General features: G+C 46.7%; 2 protein-coding genes and 1 long non-coding RNA gene across 6 annotated transcripts; 1 reads left to right on the top strand and 2 right to left on the bottom strand.

Annotated features, from left to right (window-relative positions):
- Positions 1-344: 344 nt before the first annotated feature.
- On the top strand, positions 345-22,367 carry LOC147133725 (uncharacterized). Of its 4 annotated transcripts, none has more exons than XR_015081845.1 (3): positions 374-600; positions 18,623-20,739; positions 20,863-22,367. It is a non-coding gene; the product is annotated as an uncharacterized LOC147133725 (long non-coding RNA). The 4 variants fall into 4 exon arrangements; XR_015081844.1 differs by having other exon boundaries at positions 381-600; positions 18,623-21,745; positions 21,958-22,367; XR_015081846.1 differs by having other exon boundaries at positions 414-600; positions 18,623-19,014; positions 20,550-22,367.
- Positions 2,026-15,036, bottom strand: hunk (hormonally up-regulated Neu-associated kinase). Its single transcript, XM_086012364.1, has 9 exons — positions 14,496-15,036; positions 10,347-10,639; positions 10,161-10,216; positions 9,933-10,068; positions 9,661-9,788; positions 7,917-8,043; positions 7,651-7,819; positions 6,545-6,707; positions 2,026-5,461 (listed from the first exon to the last, which is right to left on the bottom strand). Exons 1-9 carry the CDS (start codon positions 14,724-14,726, stop codon positions 4,686-4,688), a joined length of 2,079 nt encoding a protein of 692 aa, XP_085868490.1. The 5' UTR covers positions 14,727-15,036; the 3' UTR covers positions 2,026-4,685.
- uspl1 (ubiquitin specific peptidase like 1) lies at positions 15,988-22,997 on the bottom strand. The gene is given in 10 exon segments (XM_086012363.1): positions 15,988-18,159; positions 18,665-18,978; positions 19,138-19,298; positions 19,389-19,514; positions 19,981-20,110; positions 20,688-20,789; positions 20,914-21,724; positions 21,999-22,121; positions 22,879-22,973; positions 22,976-22,997. Coding segments are annotated over 10 exon segments (2,922 nt in total). The 3' UTR covers positions 15,988-17,121.
- Positions 22,998-25,662: the final 2,665 nt, after the last annotated feature.

Here is a 25,662-nt window from a genome sequence, read left to right as displayed (position 1 = left end):
GTGTGTGAGTGGCTGTCTGTAAGAGTGTGTACATGTGTGTGTCTTTATCGTTGTGTGTTTATGTTATGGAGCTGTGTTTCCATCGGTATGTGTGTGTCAATTTTGGATCCTGAAATGAATCACGTTCCACACAAATGCATCCAAATGTTGTTTCAGCAGTAATATCAAATAAAAATAACGTAATACAATGAAAAATAAAAGCATGACATGATCATATTTAAACAAAATAAATATAAAAAGTACTTTAAAATCTAAGAGCAAGAAGGACATTGGACGGCCCCAAAATATCGTAGTTCGTTGAAAGGAGTCTTTTTTTTTTTTTTTTTATTCGTGACATGATTCAAGCCTCGTCTGAAAAAGTTGCACTGGTCTACCTGTCACGTCTAAGTGCTGCTCACCAAGGGCCACTCAAAGAACTACAAAGATGGCACAAGAACTACGGGAACACCGAAAGGACAAAACAGCTCACAGATGCTGGCTGCACGTCGCAGGTGGAACAGAAGAAAACTAATTAAGCAGCCAGCGGCAGGAAGACAGACAGATAGACGCTTTCCTCGTCGCCGCCGCTTTGGTCGTCTCCCAAGGGCGGAAAGGCAGCCGGTAAGTCGCCGCCGCTTTGGTCGTCTCCCAAGGGTGGGCAGGCAGCCGGTAAATCGCCGCGGTTTGAGCCTCTCGCGTGGCTTGGCTTTCAATCGTTTGTCTTGGCATGGCGCTAGCTTAGCCGCCGGTCGGTTGCCTAGCTACGCGCGCCTTAATTGTTAACCGGTTCATCGCCCAGCGTGCTCATTGTTTGCTCTTCGTGCGTGACCCAATGTGGTCATAAGAAATGATGACCGTATAGAACTTGTACGTTCAGCAACTCCGTGGCTTTTCATCTTGCCTTTTGGCAAATTACGAAATTGACATTTTTGGTGCTAATCACAGGAGTAATTTGAACACAGCGTGATTTTTAACCTCATATTGAATGCAAATGTTTTGTCTATTTGTTTGTGTGCGTGTTATCCGTTCCGAATTTGTGTATAAATCTCACTGAAAGTGTGACCGTTAAAACGAGATTAATCTTCAAAAGTCATTCATGCAGTTAAACTCAAGACTTTTTTTTAATGCATTAAAACTAGACCATTCGACATTCATACTTGACAAGCATTCTGAAACGATTACATCATTAAGTCAACTAATTCACAATTATTTGAGATTGGAAAATATTTGGGCCCGGTTTCACTTGTCTTTTGTAGAACTTAGAACTGCAGTGATCGGCATCATGTACAGAATTTGAATGTGAGCGCAGATGCTGTCTGTTTCTTTGATTGAACTTTTTTTTCACCTGTTGGCAAATGGCTTCAAAGTGCTTGCACACTAATCATCGGAGGGGACAGAATGACCGCATTCCTCCCAAGTGGCAAAAACTCGACGCAGCTCACCTCAAACTTGGAAGGAATACTTGAACGCTTTCGAATTTGGCTGGAGTGTACCTAAAGGTGCAGTCAGTGCTTTTTAACTAACTTCAAGCCATCCCGCAGAGCAAAAAAAAAAAGCGAGCGTATGTGACTGAAGGCGCAACTGGTTGAAAGTTTTTGGACGGTCTTGTTTTGGGACTAAGCACAAAAGCCTCCAGTGCCTGTTTCGCTTTATCCGCTTAAAAAGCACGGCGACTGTTTGTGTCGTCTGTGGCATGTTTTGACTGGCGGGTGATTTCACACTCCCACCACCACGAGTTTGGTGAGGCCAGTGTTGACCCAAAGAGGTTTACGGGGACCACAGATGAGTGGATTAACGTCTACAGTTTCGTGTTTATGACAGCAAATTAGAGGGGGAGGGGTGAAAACCCGCGAAGGCTCTTCGAACTGTCGCGAGAGTCCGTTGTTTTGTTTTGCTCACTGGCATCCACAAGTGAGAAACCGAAACGCTAACCTTAAATTTCGTCTCAAGATTCCGCTTCTCGTCGCCCTGCTTTTAGGCAGAAGCCAACCCCAAAACAAACTAAACATCACAAACAAGTTACAACAAATGAAAGACACCACAAAGTGCGTTTGGAGTTGAATATAAATATTTGAAATCACTTTATACAGCATAGAAATCTCTTGACCAACCAACAAAAGTTACAAAATGTTACAAAAGTCTTCCCCCGAGTCGGCATCGATCTCAGCTTGAACGCAATTTGAAAACTAAAAAAGGTACAAAGACCGCTGACAGTCTGACAACATTGCATGCAACTTTTCCTTTGAGTAGTTAACAGTGCGAAGCCGAAAGAAGCCACCCCCCCCCCCAAAAAAAATCACAAAAATCACAGTGGCTTCAAGTAGAAGTCAAACTTATTTACATGTTTTTTGTATTTCCCCATCTTCGCAACTACTCATTATTGGTCGTCAGCACGCAGGAAACACTTCAGACTATTGCACACGAAAACCACAAACACAAAGTGGTTTGTTTGCATTTGACCAACGCCGACTTTCACAGTAAGGTGACTTTCGAATTCTTTTTTTTTTTTCCTTCAAAAGTGACGAGAAAAAGGCCATACTTAAGACGGGGATTATTTTCTCCAAATATTTTTTATTTGCTTCCGCCTTTCGTACACATGCTCGCAGCATTTTAGCTTGCTCAAAACTTTGTGAACTATGTGGTGGTGTTGGCTTTAGACGTCCTTAATTTGACTATGATTACACAGTATATTACAAAGTAATCCTTTTTTTTTTTTTAATCAATTCCAGTATCACGCAGTTTCTGGAAAGATTAAAAAAAGAAAAAAGACCCCCAAAATTAGTCAGACCTAAAGGCAGTTTGACCAGCTAACACAGAATTGTGTTTATCACAGCAGAACACAGGAAAGTCTCGAAGAGCCGTGCTGCAAGTTGATCAGGAAGTCGGCCATTTGTACACGCGTCTAACAGCATTTTTGGCTTGCTAAAAACATATGTAAATGTCGTTTTTAGTTTCAAATGCGGTGATTTTGCTGTGTTTAAAGTCCTTTAACTTTGTGGGACGATTGATACACACATATTCTTACTTTAATCCATTACTGTATGAAAGCCTGAGCATCAGGCAGTTCCCGGAAAATGAAAAAATATATTTAAAAAATTGGACCGATTACCAGGAAATGGATTTGATCCGTATGAACCAAAATGTCTGAAGGACCCGTGCTTGATGGGAAGCCTGTATTCCGAAAAACCAACGGTGTACGCTAAATCGCAAAGCTCAACGTGTGCCTTTTCCTGACACGACTTCCTTCACACTTGCGACCGGCTACACTCTCTCCAAGTTGCTTTGGTACTCAACAGATTGCAATTTTGTTTTTAACCCCGAGAGGAAAAACCATGGACATAAGCGAGTATAAAAAACCGGGACGGAGTCATCGACGTCTCCATAAAAACAAACACTTGGCACCTATGTAGCTCGTATTGGGAGGGGGGGGGGGATGGGAGGGGGGCTCGTACGTGGCGGAGCGTTGAGGTAAGCGGGGTACAACACTGCGGTTGCGCTACTCCATTTTGTTTTTCCCCTAAATGACGCGGTGAGTGAGCGCTCGCCTGGATTTACGAGCTGGAATTGCGTTGAAGACTTCACAGAAAGCGCGTCGCGTCCACAAAGTGTAGCAGGGATGTGTGAAGAGGCGGCTCCTTTAGCTGGTGCGAATCAATCGGCGGCTCAGTTTGTAAGCGTTCAGTGTATGATACAGTGCGTGTGTTTTTGTACATCGGTATGCCGGAAGTGCAGTCATTCCCAACCGCATTCGTTACACCATTGACCCCAAAATGAGTTGTGAGCTTCATATGCAGTACCACTTTCTGCCACAACATACCGGGCAGCACTGAGTCCTACTGGAAGACGTGCAGCGTAATTTAACTGCAAGAAGAGGCGGAGAGTAATTAGTGGTACAGAAGACCGTGACGTTTTGCGAATAGTAAAAATGTGTGTATTATTGACGCATTGATAATAAAAAAAAAAAAAAAACAATGCTGGTAAACACTTGAGTTTAAAAAAAAAATCATGAAAAAAATGGAAATAAAAAATCAGTAAATTTGTGAGTCCACGGTAATATCCATTGTGTATTGTTGCCATATGCTCTGTTTGTATACGCTGCTGCGCCGTGTGTGGGAAGTAGCGGTTTGAGAGTTTAGAATTACCGTGACAACTTATCGATCTAGCCAGTTTCTTGCGTTTGGCATTACATTTTGGCTTCATGCGAGCTGAGTTTAAATTAATGGAGAGGTTGTTGAAATTTGGTGCTGTTGTGCTTGATTTGCATGCGCACGAGTAGCACTCGTTTGAAGGTTTCGAATTAACATAACATTGATGCTAACTTCCGTTAGCACGTCTGTATATATGATTATAACCTTTTAATTAAGGTTTTTTTTTGCTCTTTGTGGCAAGGTTAAAAATCTACCAAAAAGATCCCCCAAAAGGTATATAATTGCTTATAGACAGTGGCAAAGCACTACATTTGTCTAAACGAAGCTCCTCAACATAGTTAATTGGCACCAAGATGCCGCAAGTCGAGTGCAGGAACGGCAAATGGTTTTGGGGTTTCGTTTGGGCAAAGAACAGGTGATAGGTTCAAAGAAAAACGCCAACGTGAATTCTTGGCGCAAGAAAGATTGGGAAACACCGATCCAGGAGTCATTGCTCAGGGATTCATTTTCAAGTCAGACCGTTCAGTTTTCTGGTTTCGGGAGTCTCGTCCGGGCGCCTCAGCAGAGGGTCTTGAGCGCCCCCGACGCGCAGAGCAGAGTCTGCATGGGGTAGGGCGGCGGGGACACCACCTCCTCCACCACCTGCTCGGGCCGGAAGCTGAAGGGCTGCAGCTGCACCTTCTTCTTGAGCGCAAGGCCAGCGGCGGGGAACTTGGCGCGCTGCGTGGGGCTGTCGGGGTCGCTGCCGCTCCCGCTCAGGTTGGACGGCGGGCTGAAGGCGGACGCCGGGTTGAGCTGGCTGAAGGCCGATTTGGGCGGGCTGAAGGCCGAGCCGCCCGGCGGGCTCCCCACCGCGCTGGGCGGGCTGCCGCTGGTGTCGGACGAGAAGCCGCCGCCGCCGCCGCCGCCGCCCCAGTCGGCGGAGACGCTCTTCTTGGGCTGCGGGTGGACGATGAGCACGGGCGGACTGGGGATGGTGGCCTTCTTCAGGTAGGACGAGTCGGGCTGGAAGGCGGAGACGTGGCGGGGCGGCGACAGCGTGCCGTTGGTCAGCTTGTACCAGGGCGAGGCGGGCGCGTCGTCCAGCCGCTCGGCCTTGGACAGCGAGCCGAACGAGTGCATGCCGATGGGCGAGGGCGCGGGCGGGGCCGGCACGCTGTGCTCGGGGCTGCTGTTGTTGACGGGCGGCATGGTGGCCAGGCGGCGGCGCTGTTGCGGCGTGTGGGACGAGAACAGGGGCTGGATCTCCAGGTACTCCATGGACGACGACGCCACCGTGCCCGGCGGCGCCAGCGGCGAGTTACGATGGCCACCAGTTATAGCACGTAAGAGACCTGCGCGGCGACACCGCCGCCACCGTTAGCGAGGCCCAACACACGCAGAAGAGGATCCAAAACATGCACGTCCACCCCAATTTCAGACTTTCGAAGCGCGCTTTCTTCAAAGTTTTTCGACCGCAGCCAATTCAGCGCCACTGCCGTTAAATGAAGTGGAGACCTTTTTCGACCAGTAGCATCCAATGTTAAGTCGAATATCTTGAGACCGATTTAAGACCACTTTCATGAAATGTAAGACTTTGAAAAAAAAAAAAAAATTAAAATTGAAAACTTCTGTCCAACTGAAGACCCGCTTTCACGAAAAGTAACTTTTTAAGACTGATTTGAACAAATTTAAGACCACTTGAATCAAATGTAACATCACTCGTCAGATTAAGAGTTTCAAAGACTTTTAGATAAGTAATAAAAACTTTTTTGCAAGTGCATTTTATGCAGCATTTTTCATCGAAGACTCACAAAGCGCTTCACGTAGTTAAAGATGTTTAAGTTTAGACGACTTTGATCAAATGTAAGACTTTTTTCAAGGTTGCTTCCCTCAAATTTAGGACCGCTTGAATGAAATTTAAGACCGCTTCCATCAACTGTAAGATTTTTGGGAAGCCAGTTCTATCAAACTTATGAAAAACTTTATGGCCACTTTGATTATAATTAAGACTTTCTCACAGGCGCTTGGTTCAAATGTAAGAAGGGCAGGTGACATGGTTTCAGTATTAGCACCATTAAACCCCCCCCCCCCTCTCATTCTTACCAACTATGAAGCTTTTCAGGTGGGCGGTGGACGTGCATGTTTTGTCGTTGGTGACAACATTGAGCGGTTTCTACTTGAGCATCTGAGGGTTACACATGTAGATGTGGTCCGAGAAGCGTCTTCTCGGGCGGACAGATGGATGGACGTAAGGGAAGGTGGTTGGATGGATGGACGGACGGACAGAGAAACAACGGACGGACGAATAAGTAACGAGAACATGCATGTTGGCTCAACCTACCCTGCATGGACAAAGAAGACCAACACGTGGAGATGAGACACAAACAAACAAACACGGAGACCAAAGAGGGGCGCGGCGGCGAAAGGAGGCTCACCGGTGCGGTGCTTCTTCTCCTTGCTGGGCCCTTTGCTCACGGCTAAGTAGACGGGCGCCTGCTTGGGCGGGATGGTCAGCTTGTCCACGTGCTTGCGCCACTGCGTCTGGAAGTACTCGTTCTTCGGCTTGTCACCTTTCTTCTTCTCCTGGAACTGCATCTCCTGAAGACGGACAGCGGCAAGACATTTGAAGCCGCTTCAATTTGAGGTCAAATTGAAGACCCCCTCAAAGCCCCTTTCATCAATTTTATCTATTGACACTTAAAAAAAGAATTGAATAAAAATAAATTAGCCAAATTTAGGACCCATTTTAAAGCCGTGATTGGTCGCTGTGAGCAGTTGTGATGTCATTTTCAGTCAACAGAAGACAAAATGGACTTCCGCTTTAAGGCTGTTTTTATAAAAATTGATGAACTTTTTGATGCCACTTGTGCTAACTTTTAAACAGTTTACAACCACTTTGATCAAATGTAGGACTTCTATCAGATGGGAGACTTTTTTTTTTTTTTTTAAATAACTTTTCATCAAATGGAAGACCTTTTGCCACCACTTTGATCAAACGTATGATTATTTTGTTCCAAATGAAAGACTTTCAAAGACCATTTTGGTCAGATTTCAGTTTTTAAAGTCACTTGGCTCAAATTTAGAACCATTTTCAAGTCCGCATCAAATTCAAGACCATCAAACTTGGGGCTTTTCAACAGCTACTGTCAAACTCAAGACCCTTTTATCAAATTTCAGAATTTTTAGTGCCACTTGAGTGAAATTTAAGATTTTGATCACTTTATTCACATTGAAGACTTTAAGACCACTTTCAACAAATTCAAGACTTCAACAATGAATTGCATCAAATTGAAGGCCACTGATCAAATTTAAGACCCCTGTAAGACTGCTTTCATCGAAATGGAAAACCTTTAAACAACAAATTGTTAGATTTTTTTTGAATAGTTTGAAGACATAGCGGAATCTCCAAATGGACTCCAAAGTGCAGAGGGCGTTATTTGCTCCCTCTTGCGTGTTCCGGTTAAGAGGTGATCAAATTTAAGAGCGGCCAAGAGGGCTCCGAGCAGTTTGTTGCGCTTGTTGCTGGAGAAGGGGCCCGTACCCTGTACTCTTTGGAGAGCCTCTTCATCTTCTTGTTGAGCAGGAAGTAGACGGCCAGGGTGTGGCAGGCGCGGTTGGTGAGCACGGCGCTGAGGACCTCGCTGTGCTTGTAGGCCATCTTCTCCGTCATGTGCAGCAGCACCGTGTGGTTGATCTCCTCGATGTGGATCCTGCAAACAAAAGGAGCCAAAGCGTCTTCAGAGGGGAGACTCGGCAGAAGCGGAGGGGGGGGGAAGGGGCGGCGTGGAGCTTTTTGGGCGGCCGTACCTGTTGAGGTAGGGCGCCCCCGTGTTCCTGTTGGCTAGTTGCAGCCACGAGTCGGCCATCACCTGGTGGATGTTGGGACGCTTGTTGGGGTCGGGTTCCAGCAGCTTCTTGAGCAGGCAGATGGCGGCTGGAAAGCCAGCAGCCAACATTACGGGACGCAAAGTCGAGACGGCCTTCGACGGCGAAATGCACTCATTTTTTAGCCGTCTCTGGGGGCGGCCATTTTGTCTTCCGTCGAGTGAAAATGACATCACGAGTGCTCACTACGACCGATCACGGCTCAGATTCGGTAATCGGGTCAGCCGCGATTGGTCGTTGTGAGCAGTTGTGATGTCATTTTCAGTCGACAGAAGTGACAAAATGACCGCCCCCTGAGATGGCTAAAAAAAGAGTGGATGAACCCCTATTCCACAAACGCAATATTGATCAGAATGCCCTGTTTCAACCAGTGGGCTTGCATAGAACAGATTCTTGAAAAAAAAAATATTTGCGTTGACTTCTCATTCAAGGCCCTTATCAGAAGACTTTTTAAGGCAATTTCGATGAAATGCAAATTTTTTTTTTTTTTTAAGGCGATGTCAATACTTTTGAACGCGGCCGACAGGGTGCAAGTTTGGAGGGTAACGAAGGTCGTTTTGAAGGCTCTGCAGACAAGCCGGTATGGCAAACGTCTCGCGGGCCTTCTTCACCCTTGCTTGCGTCCACGTTGCGTAAGACCGGCCTGAGTCACCGGCTTTTATTAATTGGCACTTGCGCAAGCAGGTTAAGCTCGCTGTTGCGTGAAGGTGACACCGCACTGATGGAGAAGCCGGCGCCGCCAAACGCGCGTCTGATGTGGCGTCACGCTGACGTGCCAACTGTACAAAACATTTTGGCAAAGTCAACAACTTCATTTATTTTAAACCTTAACACCACAATGATCGCATTTAGGACTTTTTAAGACCAACTTCATCCAATTTAAGACCACTTGGCTCTCCATGCAATTTAAGTCTTTTTTTTTTTTTTTTTTTTTTTTTAAGACCATTTCCCTCAAGTCTTTTCAACTGAAAAAGGACGATGGCCATTTTGCATTTTCATTCATATTTTGCCTCATTTTCGGCCTTTTATGGAGGTCACATTTGATTAAAATTTCTTAAATTCTGATTGCTGCTTTTTTTTTTTTTTTTTTTTTTTTTTTCCCCCCCCTTCCGGCCATGCGAATCAAATTTGGGAGGCCTTGCGTGAAATTGAAGACATTTTCATTGTAACTTCAATGATAGGTCACTGTAGTAGTATCTTTGTGGTCTATTGATGAAATTTGTCCACACAAACATTTTTTTTTCAAGAGTTAGTTCTATGCAAGTCCACTAGTTGAAACAGGGCATTCTGATAAATATTGCGTTTGTGGAAAAGGTGTTCATCCACTCGTTTTTAGCCATCTCTGGGAGCGGCCATTTTGTCTTCTGTCAACTGAAAATGACATCACAACTGCTCACAACGACCAATCGCGGCTCAGATTCAGAAAACGGGTCAGCCGTGGTTGCTCAAGGCTCAGGTAACGACCAATCATGGCCCAGATTGAGAAAACTGTTGAGCCTGAACCAACTGCGATGTCATTTTCAGTCGAGAGAAGTGACAAAATGGCCGCCCCCTGAGACAAATACTCGAAGCCTTCCGACTGGATTGTCGTCGCAAAAAAAAAATGGCGCCGCGCGTCTGCCGCCATTTGCGTTTCGGGGGAGATGGGCGAAAGGTGGCCAGCTACCTGTGGAGAGCGAGGGGGGCAGAGGGTTCATCTCCTTGTCCACCATCTTCTGGTGCAGCGCGCGCAGGCTGAAGGGCTCCACGGTGAACGGCAACGTGCCCGTCAGCATGGCGTACATGTTGACGCCGCTGCCAAACGAGCACATGAAACACACCTCGTTAGTCAAACACAAATCACGCGATTTTTATTTATTTATTTATTTATTTATTTTTAAATCGACGCGCTCTCCCCATTTTTCAAGTGAACTGGCTCTAGAAGTCTTTGAAACTCACATGGACCAGACGTCCACTTTGGGTCCGTACTTCTTCCTGGAGAGCAGTTCCGGAGCGGCGTAGGCGGGACTCCCGCACTGGGTGCTGAAGGGGTCCGAGTAGCCCAGGATGCCGGCGCAGTTGCTTAGGCCGAAATCTGATTTTTGGAGAGGGGGAGGGGGCGGGGGTTAGATTGTTATTCCCTGCGGTTTCTTGTCACGTTATGAAGGAAAAGAGTTTTGTCTTCACCGATGAGCTTGATGTTGTCCTGCTCGTCCAACAGAAGGTTTTCAATCTTCAGGTCTCTGCGGCACAAAGGGAGGGAGAAGACCTCGTTGGCATGACATGCAACGCAAATGGCCATACTTGAGCGCGAACACCCCCACGGGCGGGGTTGAAGTTTGCCTTTTGGGGCGGCGGGTTGGGCTCGCGTACCTGTGCACGACGCCGGCCCTGTGCAGGTGCTCGACGGCCAGCACCAGCTGGCGTATGTACTTCTGCGTGCGGCGCTCGTCCAGCCGCTTCCTGTCGTAGATGCGGTTCATGAGGTTGCCGCCGGGGCAGAGCTCCATGACCAGGTAGTAGCTGTTCTCCGTCTCCAGGATGTCCAGCAGCTGCGTGATGTTGGGGTGGCGGATCATCTGCTGGATGTGGCCCTCGCGCCGCAGGTTCTTGGTCACGTACGAGTCCTTCTTGGCCTTGCGCTTGTCGATCACCTTCACCGCCACCTGCGGGGACGCGGCCGCCCGTTAGCACGTTGCCAAACTGCCAGCTAGCTTAGACAACCCTTTTGACAAAAGTTGTCTCGGAAAAAAAACAAAACCCTTCAAACCTATTTTAAAGAAGACGACGTAGCGCTATAGGCCCCGCCTTTTGAAGCCACACACACTCAAAGTCATAGATATTACAGTGTGGAATGTGAGGATGGCAACGCCAAATGGACAAAAATAATACCTGCACCTCACGTGTGTTGTTTAGCGGTGCTAAACAATCTTTTGTAATTGCTAGCAAAATATTCCAGTCACTGGAAGGATTTTTTTTTTTTTTTCCATCCGATTCATTGAGAAAAGAAAAATAATGGCCGGATTATTCAAATAATCATGAGTTGCAGCCCGAATGGAAACTTGATTTTGGTGTATCGTGACGTCGTCGAGCATTTTTTTTTTTTTTGAGGCTGGCGTGCTTGTCGCGTGCGGAATTCACAGTTGCATGGAGGGCGAGGCGGCCTGGCCAACAGCTGAGCAAGTCTGGACCCAAAAATGCCGAGACAGTCGCTTCAATTTCCTTTGCAGCTGGCCCTGAAGGGAACAGGGGGGTGAGGGGCGCATTTGGGAGGGGGGTTCTCGAGGGAGGGTTAGCCCGCTCGTTGAAATGCAATTCCCGTCTTTTGTGGTGCGGGACGTCCTTGATGACATCACCGCTCGCCGTCCGGACCCTCATTAGCATTCCAATGCCCGCCCTCTCTCCTCCTCGTCCAGACGTGGGTTCAAGAACGCCCGACGCCCGCTCGCAAATCATCTCGATTAATCGGCCGCCTCGTTAACAAGGTCGGCGATCGGGCGTTTTGTCCTTCGGCTCGACCGGCGGATGTTTGTCCTTTTTGTCTTTGCGTGCACGCTCGCCTCCAAATCCATTTTTAGCACCTAGTTGCCTTGCCTTCTTCCTCTTTCACGACTTTGTGGATTTTTTTTTTTTTTTTTCCCTCGTTCATTTTGATTGTGCAATTTAGTAGTAATCGTGATTAACAGCCCAGGGGAGTGGTTGCATTAATCGCAGGCCGTGCCCTTATCGTCATTATTATTATTATTACTATTATGATTATTTTACTCTGGATTATTTCTAGTTGTGTTTTTCTGTTGTGGAAGATGGCTGTGATCAAGAATAAGGAGCCATCATGTTCATTTTAGGACGTGTACATTGCGTGCTGTGGATTTTATTCCTTTTTTTTTTTTTTTTAATCTGTGGATTATTTCCTGTTGTTTATTTCTATAGTGAAAGGTGGCAGTTATGAATGACAAGCACGTGTCGCTGTACTTTTGTGTATTATTTCCACTGTGGATGGTCGTGGTCATTTTCAACATATGCATGCTCCGGATTTTATTTTTTTACCCTGTGGATTATTTCTAGCAGTTTTGTTCCTAGTCATTGTGTTCATTTGCATTGCGCAAGTTGTCAGCTAGAGCAATAACTAGTGAGAGGAGCCAGTCACATTATGCTGTGTATTATTTCTAGTTATGTTCATTTCTATTGTGCAAGTTGTCCGCTTATTCTAATTGACAAAAAGTTGATTTTATGACAATCGTGCATTGCGTTGAATTGAAAGCAAAAACAGTGCTAAGTGCAGCTTGTTTACAACAAGAGCGTGTGTGGTGGTGGGGGTTCACTTATTTACAGTATGAGCAGAAAGGGGGGTTGACGTGAGTGGGCGGGGGATCCCCGGCCAGCTGGGGGGCTTTTGGGGGTGGGGTTTAGTTGTTTACTGGGCTCCCCTCAGACAGAATAAAGGGGGGGGGCAAGACAAGAAAGTGGGTTACAGGACAAACATCCAAAACATGTGACCCTGCCCTGCCCTGCCCGGCCCCCACCTCACCCCACCTCGTCTCGCCTCACTTTCATCCACGCGTGGTGTTAAATGTGCACTTTCCAGAGATGCTTCCAGCCTGCCAGCGCCAATAAACCTTCTCTGCCCCCGCCCCTCACCTCATAAGCTTCGCCCCCCCTCCCTGGCTGTCTGGCCGCGCGATTGCATACGTTTGCATCATCCTGAACAAAGAGAGCAGCAAGCTCCACGAGGTGAGCGAGCGGCTCGCGTGGCGCTGATGGATTGTGTACGCCGCGCACAATGGAGGGAGGCGCCCAAAAACATGCACCCACCCCAAAAAAAAAAAAAAAAAAGTAATAATATTGGGACTAACGTCTCGGAATAATCGCAAAATATGATTTTCATTTTGTATTGCAAGAGGAGTTGGCATGAAAAGATAACTTAAATTTTGTAACAAAACAAAAAAAAACACATAAAATTACTATTTTTATTAACACGTTTTGTAGCAAAATGTAATGTTAATTTCATATTAAAACTTTTTTAAAAAAAACACTTTAAAGTAATGCCATTTTATTTTTGTAAATATTTTGGCGGGGTAAATTTAAAAAAGAAATTGTTGTTTTTATTATATTTAAAAAACATTTATATATTATATTTATCGGATGAAAGAAACATTTTTAAACATTTCATTCCAGGTTTGGTCCGTAACATGTCAGGAAACTTGCAAAAAACGATCGAGCAAAAGCGGATATTTGCAAATGTCTCATTTCGATTAACGTCAAAAGAAAATCGGTCGGCTACCATGGAGGACGACAGAAATCGGAGACTGTTGAGAGGCGGAAATTGGACGATAATGTAATGATCGATTAGTTGCCGATGAAGTGTTGAGCCGACTGATGGCGTGGCCACCAACAGAAGTGAAGGGCTGACGGCTGGCCTTCACCTTCACATGAATAATGTGTCCGCGCGCCCCAGACAAAGGCAAGTCAGCGAGCGGCCTTCTGCAGAATCCTGATCAGGTCCATTAATCACACACACACACGGCCGTCATAACCCCCCCCCCCCCCAAACCCACTTCCCTCCCTGGTGAGGCGCTGCTCGTCATGCGACGCACGCGCACACAAAGGAGCGAGAAGGCGCAATGTTGTCAAAACAAGAAACGTCAGCGACCGTGACGTCATCAACCGGCACGGCACACAAAAGATACGAGCGGCGCTCGACAAAATGTCACCTGTGGATTACTTTTGCAATATAATAATGTCGTCGAGGAATAGCCACCATCGCAAAACATTTGCTACGTCTGCTCTACGCTACTTGGTGAGGTCACTTGCAAGAGTTGGATCAAAACGGACCTTGACAAACAAGAACAAAGGTGACATTTAATGCATGTTGCTAGATGACCGCAACGGGTTAGTCAAGGCAATATCATCTGATTTAACGGAGAAAATTAAGATAAAACTGCTATTCCCCCCCACACACACACACACACAAAATATTGCAAGAACAATGTTCTTTTCTAGATACAAACTCAGATTTTGTTTTAAAGATATATAGTGAGCATAGTCTTTTAGATTTACAAAAGTGCTTTTATGAAAAAAAAAAGTACCATTTTGTGAAAAAAAGAATAAATCCCAATCTGTATGTCACATAAAAGTGGTATCAATACAAGAACAAAGGCAAAATTTATTTCATTAAGGTGTTATGTTAAAGATTCAGATAAAGGTAAATGTTTACGTAAAACACAAAAAGGTAATACTACCAAATTAGCTGTTTTTTAAAACAATGAATTATGAGATTTTGTTTTTGGGACAAAGTGATGAGGTTGAAGTCCGATTTTGAGTAATGTTCTTTTAATCTCACTGCAAAAAAGTTGTATACGTATAAATGAATTGAAAGATAAAAAGTGGCAAAGATTGAAGATGTTTTCCTTCATGCTAAAATAGTTTGGGTTTTTTTTCAATGAAGAAAAGATGTTTTTTTTGCGGGGGGGTGGCATGTTTCCGGATGTCGGAGCAACGGTCTAAACGGGAGGCTTGTGGTACCTTTTCCCCGGTGAGGGCGTGCAGCCCCTCCCTGACTTTGGCGAAGGAGCCCTCGCCCAGCTTCCTGCCGATCAGGTAGTTGCCCACCCGCTTGGTGTGGTAGAAGTTCTTGAGGATGTCGGCGGCGGGGCTGCTGCACAGCGTGGCCGCCGCTGCTGCCGCTCCCGGTGCCAGGTCGCCCTCGTCAGCCTCGCCCTCCGCCTGCAGTACTTGGCACTCGGCCACCGGCATGACTTCTTCCTGGGCTCGTCGACCGGCAATTAGACGGGGTCCCGAGAGTGGCGTCTAATTCCAAATGAATGCCACTTGTTCCGTCCAAAGGCATCCTACGAGCACATGCCGGCGCCTCCGCACGAACCAACGTGTCTCGCTTGAAGAGCGACCGATTAATTTCTGAGCCAAAAAGTGAATTGCACAAAGTGGTCTGGGTGCGTGGTGAAGTACTCGCGGTTCCAGTTGTGTTTTCCACTTTGAGGAACAAGTGACTTTCCCGGTTCGAGTAACGGAGGAACGGGCGTCGCGGCGCTGGGCGGTGCGTTACGTGGCCAACCAATCTGCGGCGATGTAGGCGGAAATTAAGGTGCCGAGCCAATCGGCGTTTGACGTAGGCGTGCCTTTTTCGAGAAAATGCCAGGAAGAAAAATACGCCCTGGAGGGCGAACAAAACAGCACATGAACAAAGAACACGTTGGAAGACGCTGGAAAATACTGGAGCAATACATGCTAGCTAATAGGACATTTTTGAGTAGTCTGATTATGCTACACTAACATCTGGGGGAAAATGTAACGTTTCAGGAAGAAAGTCGTATTTGGGGTAAAAAAAATAAAAAAAATCAAAAGATTAAAATCGTCATTTGTGGGATACAAGGTCTTGTTTTTCTGAGGGAAAATGTCAATAAGGAAAATTACTAGAATATTTTTGTACATGATGCATTAGTTTTTACTTGATTAGTCTTCTTTTTTTCAAGGGGAAAAAGTTTGTGAAAAAGTTTAAAATTTCATCCAAACGAGAAACTAAATTTATGCGAATCAAAGTATAAACACACAGTCCGTAAATGAATCCACGCAAACTGCAGATTAATTTCCTAAGCATGCTTTGATAGTCAAATACATTCAAAGTGAATATTTTTATACGCTTCTCATCCTTGGTTTTTGGCACTTATCTCATTAGATTGAATAGCCGGCGTGGATTCCTCGAAGGAGTTGGCACCTGCAGGTACATTACTTATTCACACACGCTTCCCATTGTTGCAATTTGGAGGGTTCCATAAAAACAAACACGTCCCGGCAAAAGTACGAGTATACCGCCATCTATTGACTTTGTAGTGCACTGCAATTGGGGCGACCCTCGTTTCAATGAAAACTGTCGATCATCGTATTGTGAAGTGACATCAATCAAATAACAACACAACAGTAAGATAGCAATAAATTGAAAACATTTCGGCTTTTTTTGGGGGGGGGTAAAAAATGGTGGAATAGATCACTGTTGGAATAGTTTTAAAAGTAATGAATAGCAATTTATTATTTTGGGGAGGAAAACAAGTCAATCAGTTGTAATATAGCATTACCAGAATCAAGTAGTAATCAAATCTTAAAGTCGTGTTTTATCCCAAGAAAATTTAAAGTTGCACTTTTTATGGGTGTGGGGGGTCCTACTATTATGACCAACACAACTGATTGTAGTCATCTTTTTGGAAGTAACAGTGACACCCATCAAATAGGTGGAATAGCCGAGAAAGAAATGTCTTTTCTTTGAGGGTAGTTGTGCTACCGTGTCGTATTGAAATGGATATAAATCACCTTCTATGAAAAACATTCTTCAAAACCAGTGAAATATACATTAGTGCTCTTTATTCAGACAAGTCACATTTTTTATATTGTTTATAGACACCAATTTAATATTTCCAAATGTATTTTACGCCCCCACACACGAAAGAAACGCTCATGTCAAGAAGTGCTTTACTGTTCCAAAAACAACTTTAACATATTTGATCTTCACACCAAAACAAACCAGCGCTAACAATGCTTGCGTGTTGATGTAGTCATTCGCGCTCTAGTAGAAAAATATGATGTACTGTACACCATTGGTGACGAATTACTACTTGTTTCTAAAATGAGTGCATCAACTTACTTTACCAATATGGCACCTTGACATACAAGTAACGTTTGACCAATTATTTTTGCTTGACTTGCAAATATTGGGAGAGGCGAGCGCTGTGTGGTGGCAGTTAACTCAACTCACTTCACAGAACGCAAACAAAGCGTTAAAATTGTGTAGCGACGAGTGGAGGAAAATTCTTGATCCTCTCTGCGTAGGAGCTGTTACGTCTCCCGCTTTACCTGTCGGCATTCTACTGCCCCCAGGTGGCCAAAAGGCGCAGCACAATGTCTGTTGAACTAAAGCAAACAAGTGGCAAAACCCGTTTAATTGCTTTCTATTTCATTACGTCTGTTTTATTCACTATAGATTATATATTCATGACAAAACCCATTCATTAACTTTTGGGGGTGAGTGCTGGCATTTCCATTCGTTACAATGGGGAAATCTGAGCCTCTGTATTGGACCACAGCCTACTTTGAGACGCATGCAACCAGTACAGGAAATCCGTGTGTCGTGTTGCTGTTGCTACAAAAGTAAAAGTTCCAGTTCTCGGAGCGCATCGTCCTCCATTGCTTGCTGAGCCGCTGTCGCCGCCGGCGTCATCGCCAGAAACTCGTCCAGGAAATTGTCCGTTTGCAGTGGCGGCTGTGAGTTATCGGGGGTCACGTCTTGGCCGCTCGCCAGCACGTCGAGGAAGCCCGAGCTGTCGGGGGAGACGGCGGGCGAAGGGAGCAGCAGGTCGGGCGGCAAGAAGCCGTGCGACGGGCCCGATAAGCTCGGCGCCGAACTCGGCGCCTCGCTGTCGGGTCGGCGCGCTAGCAGCTGGTTGAGCTTGGCCAGCTTCTTCTTCTTGGCCTTCAGCTTCTTCAGCAGCTTGTAGCGCAGCGCCTCCGTGTCGCTCAGGGGGGCGGCGGCGGCGGGCGGGCGAGGGGCCGGAGACCCCGCGTGGATTTGACTCTGGCTACTATGACTCCTTGAAGAAGGAGGCGGGGATCGGACGGTGGCACCGAAGGCGCCGAACGCCTCGGCGGCCTTCAGGGGGTGACCGTCGCCGTCCTCCATAGGTAGCAGCTGAGGCTTGGGAGCAGGCGGCCTCCTGGCGGGGGCCGGCGTGGAATGACTGCGAGGGTGGCGTGGAACGACTGGGAGGACATGTTTGACGGGGGCAGGAGGGGGCATGCTGGTGCTTGGCGTCTGATTGCCAAGATGTTGGCTGAGCAGGAAGGACCAGCGGGAGTTGTGGTGCAGAGGTGGCGATGGCGGCCCCGTGGACGACACCGGCGATGCCCTCTGGACACTTTGATGCGGCGGGTCGGAGGCTTGAGCGGCGGCCACTTCCTGCGGCGGCGATTCCATCGCAGCGGTCTTTCCGGGTGTTTTGCGTTTGGAGATCCTTTTGCTCCTCCTCGGCGCTTTTGGCGAAGCCGGGTCATAATCGGGATCTTTGGACTCGGCCGAGTGCGGAGGGGCGTCGCCGGGGTCTTCGGGCGTCGGGGAGGAGCTATCTGGCGTGGTAATGCAATCCAGAAGCGCTTTGTGATCCGTTGGCGCATCGGCTCCAACCTGCAACGGAAAACCTTGTGACTTTGGCGGTGTAACTTATTCCTGTCGTTTGTAACACTCGGATTAATTAGACCGGAGGAGATCGTAAGAGGCGGGGCAATGGAATAAAAGTTTTACTTTGGCGCCTTCTCATGGGCTACTCGTGTTTGTTGGTAGGTCGAATTCATTGAGGGTGTTTTTTTTTTTTTTTTCGTTCGCATTTGGGATCAGTCAAAGTGAAGATGAATGTCAATTTTTGCTTCGGCCAAATTTGTGCATGAATACCAAAATGAGTTGAACAAATACATTAAGCACTAGTACCCATGATTTCTGCAATTTTATCCTAACTACACAATACAAGTGATGAGCCTGAAGATGGTTTATGTTGAACATCAAATAACGTTTCTGTCACACAAGTTCTTGTTTGTGTGCATGCTAGAGGCATGAGCTTGGTACTTTGCCGATTCCTGCCATCTGATTTTAGACCGCAGCAAAAACACAAGCGGCGCCGACTTCCACAACGCACCTCCGTCAGGGTGAGCGTGACGATGTCATCGTGGGACAGCCCGTGGAAGGCGTCCAGGAGCGTGACGGAGCCGATGGACACGTCCCCGCAATCGCCCGCCGCGCTCGCGTTCTCCTCTTGGTCGCCCGCCAGCGAGGCGACGCTGCGGGACGGCGGGGAATCTGGTCGCGTGCTGGACGGCGAACACGAGCCACAGCCGGGAGAAGCCTCTTGCGCCTCCCAAAAGAGAAGGTGCATTTCCTGAGCGGGAACGGGCAGCGTGGGATGGAGCGCGCTCTGCGGGTGCTTCAAGTCGTCAAATTCTAGCCAGGAGCCTGAGGCGGCAGAACAAGACCGAGGAAAAAAAAAAGGTATGATAGGAGGGAGAGAGAGAGATCAAATGAGAGCTAGACAAACATCGACTGAAAGAAAACATAAGCCCACATCGCCACCTTTTGAAGCTACACGCATTCATAGTCACAGATACTACTTACCGTGCGGCGTGCGCGTCCACGCCACAAAGTGCTCGGCGCGCCGGTCGTACTGGACAAGCGCCGTGACCGCGTGTCTGCGGCCCTCCGAGGTGAAGGCCAGCGCGCCCACGTCGCCGTTCGGCACGCCCTCCACAAAGTGCAGCGCCAACACCGGAGCCACCCTGGAGTGGCGCAACATTGGGCACGGCTCAGCGCAAGCAAGCGAGTGCAAGTGAGCAAAAGCTCCTTTTGACGCGGTTGTGGCGCTTTACCTCTCCAGCTTCATGCTCCTGCGCTGATGCCGAGCGCCGCACGCGTTGCACGGCGCCCAGTGGCTGGCGCGCATCGGGTGCCAATCCGGCACCACGTTGGTGAACGTGGGAAGCGTTTTGGTGAGCCTAAAGCAAGTGGAAAGCTCGTCAAACATTTAGTGTGTCTTAGGGCAGAGCAATATAATCTTAAAAGTACGTTTACTTTGTTTTTTTACCCCACAAAAATCCAATTTGAGACATTTTCCCTTCAGTTTACAGAAAAACGACAATGACATAAATGACTCCACAAAACAAGTTTTGCTTTATTTTCCCCTTTTGGGATTTGTTGTCCCTCCGAGTGCCAACTATTTTTTTTTTTTTTTTTGTCCAGGATGAACATGTGCTACCTTGACTTACTAATTTATTTGCTCTTTTCAAATGGCTAGATGTCATAAAAGTCGCTATGTATAGCCACCAAAGTGCTATATTAGTAATACTGGTCGTACTTTCAAACTAGCTCCACTCTGTTTCCAGCCAGGTTGGTATAAGTAGTGCAAGTCTACATAGAGCTGCACCATAAAATTTGATTTAAAAAAAAACAATTTGAACTGACCTCTCTCTGGTGACCGTCTTGCACACGGCGCACTCCAACTCCCAACAGTAGGTGGTCCGAAAGAGAGGCTCCGCCCACGAGTCGGCCGCAAGCAGGAGCGGCATGGCGAACACCGGACTCTCTTTCTGGCCTGCGCAGACAACGTGTGAGGAGATACGAGCAAGGTCAAGCGGCAAACTGGACAAGCAAACGATAAGTGGCGAGTTGCTGCAGGAGTGGCGAGTTGCTGCTATGAGGAAACCAAACAATTTTTAAAAAGCCAGACTACTAGGGATGTAACGATTCACTCAAGCCCCGATTCGATTCGATTTTCCAAAAAAAAAAAAAAAAAAAAATCGCTAACATGCTCGTCTCTGTGCGCTAGTGCGGTGCTGTAGCCATCCACAAATGCAATATGCAATGATTTTTGGTGCAAGCGCATAATTTGATCTCCACATTCAAAATCTGGAATGGAAAAAAAAATGAAAGACGTCATTCTTAGACGAATTTAATCAAACTGATTGATTCGATTCATCGGTTTGAATGGATTTGGGATTCATTCTTCCCTCCCTACCGACTACCCAACTCAGGGACCTGCCTATCAGACTTGAGACACGCCCATTTCAGCACCAATGTGATCGACAACAAGGAAGAGAGGTTGCCGCCTTGAGTTGATCGCCGACACTCCCTGCTGCGCTTGGCGAATCTCCAAACGAAGCAGCACTCACCGAGCTTGCAGCGCAGCTGCGGCCGAAGCGACTCGAAGACGGCCGTCCTGAGGTTGTGCAGCCGCTCGTCCGTGTCAAGCCGATCCCTGGCTTCGCCGCCGTCTATGCACAAAGAGAGAGCAGACCGTTTCATTCTCAGCTTTCTTGATTTTCACATCTATTTTCTCTCTTCGAGACCGAGCAAAACGTCCTGGAAAACGTCCTGGGCATGAGAGCCGCCACTCACCACCTCCTGCTCGGAGGGCGTCACGGGCGCAGTCGTAGCCGCTCATCAGGCGCCAGACGGCAGCACGCTGCGGCTCGCGCTGGGGTTTGCGTCGCCTCAGGCTGCCGCAGTTGACCAGGACCACCAGCAGGACGTCCAACCAGCACAGGTTGTGAGCGTTCTTCCAGAAGAGACGCGCCGGTGCGCCGCCGACGGGTTCCTCGGAGGGTTCGTCGATCGATTCGGCGGAGGTTTCCACCGTTTCCTCGACAACGTCGACGCTCGTGCGGAGCCGGTCGACGCATTCCTCGGGACGGTCGACGAGATCCTTGCGAGCGTCGACGGGTTGCCGGAGAGCGTCGACGGGTTCCCCCGGAGAGGCAAGCGGTTGTTTGGAAGCGGCGACGGGTCCCTCGGCAGCACTTCCGAGCCGGTCGCAAGCGACGGCGGGTTCGTCGGGAGCCCTGCCGAGCCGTTCCGAGTAGCTGCCGTCTTTGTCTGTCCGTGGCGTGGCACAAAACGGAGAGGGAGTGTTCTCCTGTCCAGCGGCAGTGGCGGCTGCCGTCCGATGGGGGAGGCGGTCTCGGTCGGGACCAGAGATCCCGTTGGACCGCTCGACGTGTGTCACGGCGGCCTCGCCATGGCCATTTGGAACCGCGCTTCGTGCATACGTGTGCAGTTGGTCAAAGCGCGGGCACTTGACTCTGACTTCCTCGCAGTCATCTTTGTTTTCCAAAGGCTTTCTCTTCCTGCCGCCATCGGTCGTCGTCTCCGCCGGGACCAAACTCTCCAAAACATCCTCCAGGCGGCGACTGACCAGAGGGAAGAGGCACTGTTGAAAGGGGACAATACGGTTAGCACACAATTAGGATGTAGCATTGAGAATGTTGACACACAGTGGGGGTAAAATGGTACCCATTGAATGTTAAGTCCACCAATTGGAGAACCTCATTTCTAATACCAATCGTTTCCTTCACTTATAGATGACAATTTACTGTTAAAACAAGTTCTTCTGTTTTCCTGTCTGGGGATTGTTTCCCCCCCCCATTTTTCTTTACCTCACAGGGTGTGTGGTCTTCTTACTAACAAAAAGTGTGCAGGCTGACCTGAGGCTCGGTGCACAGTGTGACGGACTCGTGCAGGTTGAGGCGGTACGAGCGCAGGGGCGAGTGCAGACCTTTGGCCGCGCACCACGGGCAGCAGGCCAGAGACGCCGCCCTCTCTTGGACCTTGGAAAACAGCATTTAAGGATTTTGTGACACTTTCAATGGTAATCCAAGCATTCCGTTTGCAAACTCCTTCCATTGAAGCCTTTTTAAGAACACTAATTAAAAGTAAAATGTCTCATTCATTAAATAGGACTGTCAGGAGTGGGACCAATATTATATCACAATAGACAATGTAAGACCTTTCAGATGCATTTTTAATGCATGTCTTTTTGGAAATTCTGGAATAAAATCTCCATTTTAAGAGAACATAGTTGTATTTTATTACAAACTTAAAGTTTGTACATTTTCAGAATAGGTTAAATAACCTATTCTGCATTTACATAAAAAGTGAATTGTATACTGGTTTCAAGGGAAATGCCCCATTTTTTTTTTTTTAGAACAAAAATACTAGTTGCAAAGCAGGGGGGAAAAAAAAATCTCAAAAAAGCTTTTACCCAAAGTTAGGGGAGTTTTTCCCCCAAAATGACTTGATGACACTGTACATTAAAAACAAAAAAAAAAATCTTGCATTTTTGTTTTTACAACTCACCCCCCACACTATATATTTTATTATTGCACCTGGGGCAGTATGACAAGTTTCATAAACCTTGACTTTTAATCTAATATAAACAAATTTTGCCCTTTACCAAAGATTTCCGTTTTGTCTTTTGGTATAATTTGGAGTGGCACTGTCAGTCACAGTGGTGGTCAAACACAATTCAGCTTTGCGCAAGTGACAAACAAGTTGAAAAGAGAGCAACCAAGGGCTCACACTGACTTTTTCCAAATACCCCACCATTGGGGACACCCAAGCCACCGAACCGGCCTTTTCACCAGGTATCGCTACAGCGCCGCTCCTCCCGAGATCCGCCGCTGCCATTCCAGCAATATCACCATGACAACCTGGCTCACCTCCCAGGTAGCTACAGGGGGGGGGGAGGAAACATCAATCAAATGAAGAACATACTACTCGCAAATCAGTTTGTGTGGATTTTGCCATTCAGCGCTTTCTTAGACAACAGCAAGTTGTGGAATAATACAATACAATACATTTCAATTTTTCTCTCATTCGACTTACCTTAAAAAATGTTTTTGGGGGGAAGATTCTAATTTATTCTTTTAAGATTGATTGTGAGATTCTTTAAAATCCACTACAATCGGCGTTCGGTTCAAATTGACAATGTTTAATTAATTGAAAATTAAGCAGAATTAATGCCAGAATGTTCCTTTTGTACCACTAAATAGGATTACGTTGATATTAACTCTACGACCAACATTAGCATTTGCATTGTTTTTTTTTTCTTCATAGCTACCAGAGGAAGTCTGACATCATCTTTCAAAGACACTTACATCTGTACGAAACCAACGGTCATTTATTTAATGTTACGAGCAAAGTTACACTTGCTGCACATATTTTGTCAAAAGAATAAAACGAGGGCGGCATGCTGCACCTGCCGGTTAGCGTGTTAGCACGCACGAGGCAGTTCGAGTCGAGCCCGAGGGCAAACAAATGACTTCAAATAATACGTACCGTTCTCACACTTGAATTAAAGGTCGCCACACTCATCCTAATAGGAATAATAGTAACCCGGCATTTGAAAGAGTCCCGAGATCAGCATTGAGAACATTTGTCGTGTTGAAAACGTTGTCCTTCCTTCCGCGTGTGCTGCATTATTTGTCTTCCCTCCGAAACCACGACCAACAATGGTTCCACCATGGTTCTGTCAGGAATTATTATTCTTATTTATCCATCCATGCCATTATCTTTACCGCTTTATCCTCACGAGGGTCGCGGGGGTGCTGGAGCTTATCCCAGCTGTCTTCGGGGAGTAGGCAGAGGACACCCTGAACTGGTTGCCAGCCAATCGCAGGACACACAGAGACAAACAAACAAACATGTTCACAATCACACTTAGGGGCAATTTAGAGTGTTCATTTAACCTAACATTCATGTTTTTACGAATGTGGGAGGGAACCGGAGTACCGGGAGAAAAGCCACGCAGGCACGGGCAGAACATGCAAACTCCACAGAGGAAGGCCGGAGCCGGAATCGAACCCACGACCTCTGAACCGTGAGGCAGAAATGCTAACCAGTTGACCATCATGCCGCCTTATTCAAATGTATGCAGTTATTTATTTATTTAGCTGCTGCTCAAAGTTGATGTCGCTCCAAGAAACGGCTAAACCGAAACAACTTTAGTCATCATGGACTATTTTGGCCTGCTATTTACCCTGCTCATCAAAAATTAGTTTTACAAACATTTCGAAATAATTTTACTTCACTTTGCATATATTTGTATTTATTTATATTTTGTCTTCAAAAAAAAAAAGCACTGCTGTGACTACGGCCATTGCTGGGGTGGCACCCTACCGCCCTCCATTGAACAGGCACCACTGAGTGGTTGCCTTTGGAGTGGTACAATTGCTTATGTTGTTGTTTTGGTTTGTTTTTTTTCCAAATAAAGTACAAAATCGAAGACATGTCAGAAGACAAGAGATGGTTACAAATAAATTTTACTCGCAAAGTCAATGGAAAAGGTGAACACTTCCAAGGTAATGTGGATTTAATTTACATAATATTGTAAATATGGCCATATGGCTTACTGTTTATCTTTGCAATGTGTGGAGCGTAAAGGGGTTAAAGTATTGTATGGGGGTGGGGCGGAATTGGGGGTGAGGGGAGGACAACACATGTCCCAGTCAATCCATCCCATACAGATTACACACACACACACACACACGTACACATCAAATGTCTCTTGCACCACTTCGGCCTCCTCCTCACAAGAGTCCTACCCCCACAAGAACGCCCCCACCCAGACGCCCCCATCGCCCCTCCTGGATGAGCTCCTGTCCTCTATTTTCCTCATGATGACAAACGAAGAAATTTGCATACGATTTGGGCGAACGCTCATTAGTATGCACAAACGTCAGCTCGTGTCTTGGCCTGGCCAGCAGACAAACGCCAGCTTGTGGCACCTTCCCTGATGCAAAAACACACGCAGGCACACGTGCAGGGAGCATCATGGACGGAAGAAAAGGACATTGATTCCGGAATGAAAGCAAAAGATGCCGTATGTATCTAGCTAGCTTGCTAGCGATCTAATCTCGCTATCTAAATGTATTTTTACCTAATTCATTACATCCATTTTCTATGACACTTATCCTCAATTAGGGTTGTGGGTGAACTGGAACATATCCCAGCTGACTTTGGGCGAATGGTGGGATCCACGGGTTTGATAAGGGTGACTTCAAGGGATTGTGCAGAGAGGAAAGGTGGAAGATTCCCATCCATAATGTTGTGCTGCCAAAAGGGGCTTGTGCAAAGTAGTCACGCCCGGGGCTGCTACTCTGGATTTGATGGCAACAAATGATTTCTTAATTTGGATTCCCCCCCTCCACTGAATAAATACTTGAATTAAAGTTTGAATTTTCCTCTTTTTAAATGTGTGTGTGTGTGTATATATATATATATATATATATATATATATATATATATATATATATATATATTTTTTATTTTTTTTATTTTTATTTTTTTTGACTATGCGGCCAAATTGAA

The sequence above is a fragment of the Filicampus tigris genome, chromosome 17, assembly GCF_054856515.1.
Source record: "Filicampus tigris isolate MCC_2025a chromosome 17, RoL_Ftig_1.0, whole genome shotgun sequence".
Taxonomy (NCBI): Eukaryota; Metazoa; Chordata; class Actinopteri; order Syngnathiformes; family Syngnathidae; genus Filicampus; species Filicampus tigris.
The sequence above is the reverse complement of the archived record's forward strand: the minus strand, read 5'-3'. Positions and strand labels throughout refer to the sequence as shown.

Excerpts from the sequence above, each read along its gene's own strand:
- hunk (XM_086012364.1), bottom strand. The coding sequence starts at position 14,726 with ATGCCGGTGGCCGAGTGCCAAGTACTGCAGGCGGAGGGCGAGGCTGAC. Across the intron at positions 9,789-9,932 it reads AAAGTGGACGTCTGGTCCAT|CGGCGTCAACATGTACGCCA; the intron begins GTGAGTTTCAAA and ends CTCGTTTGGCAG. Across the intron at positions 5,462-6,544 it reads GGAGAAGAAGCACCGCACCG|GTCTCTTACGTGCTATAACT; the intron begins GTGAGCCTCCTT and ends GTCGCCGCGCAG.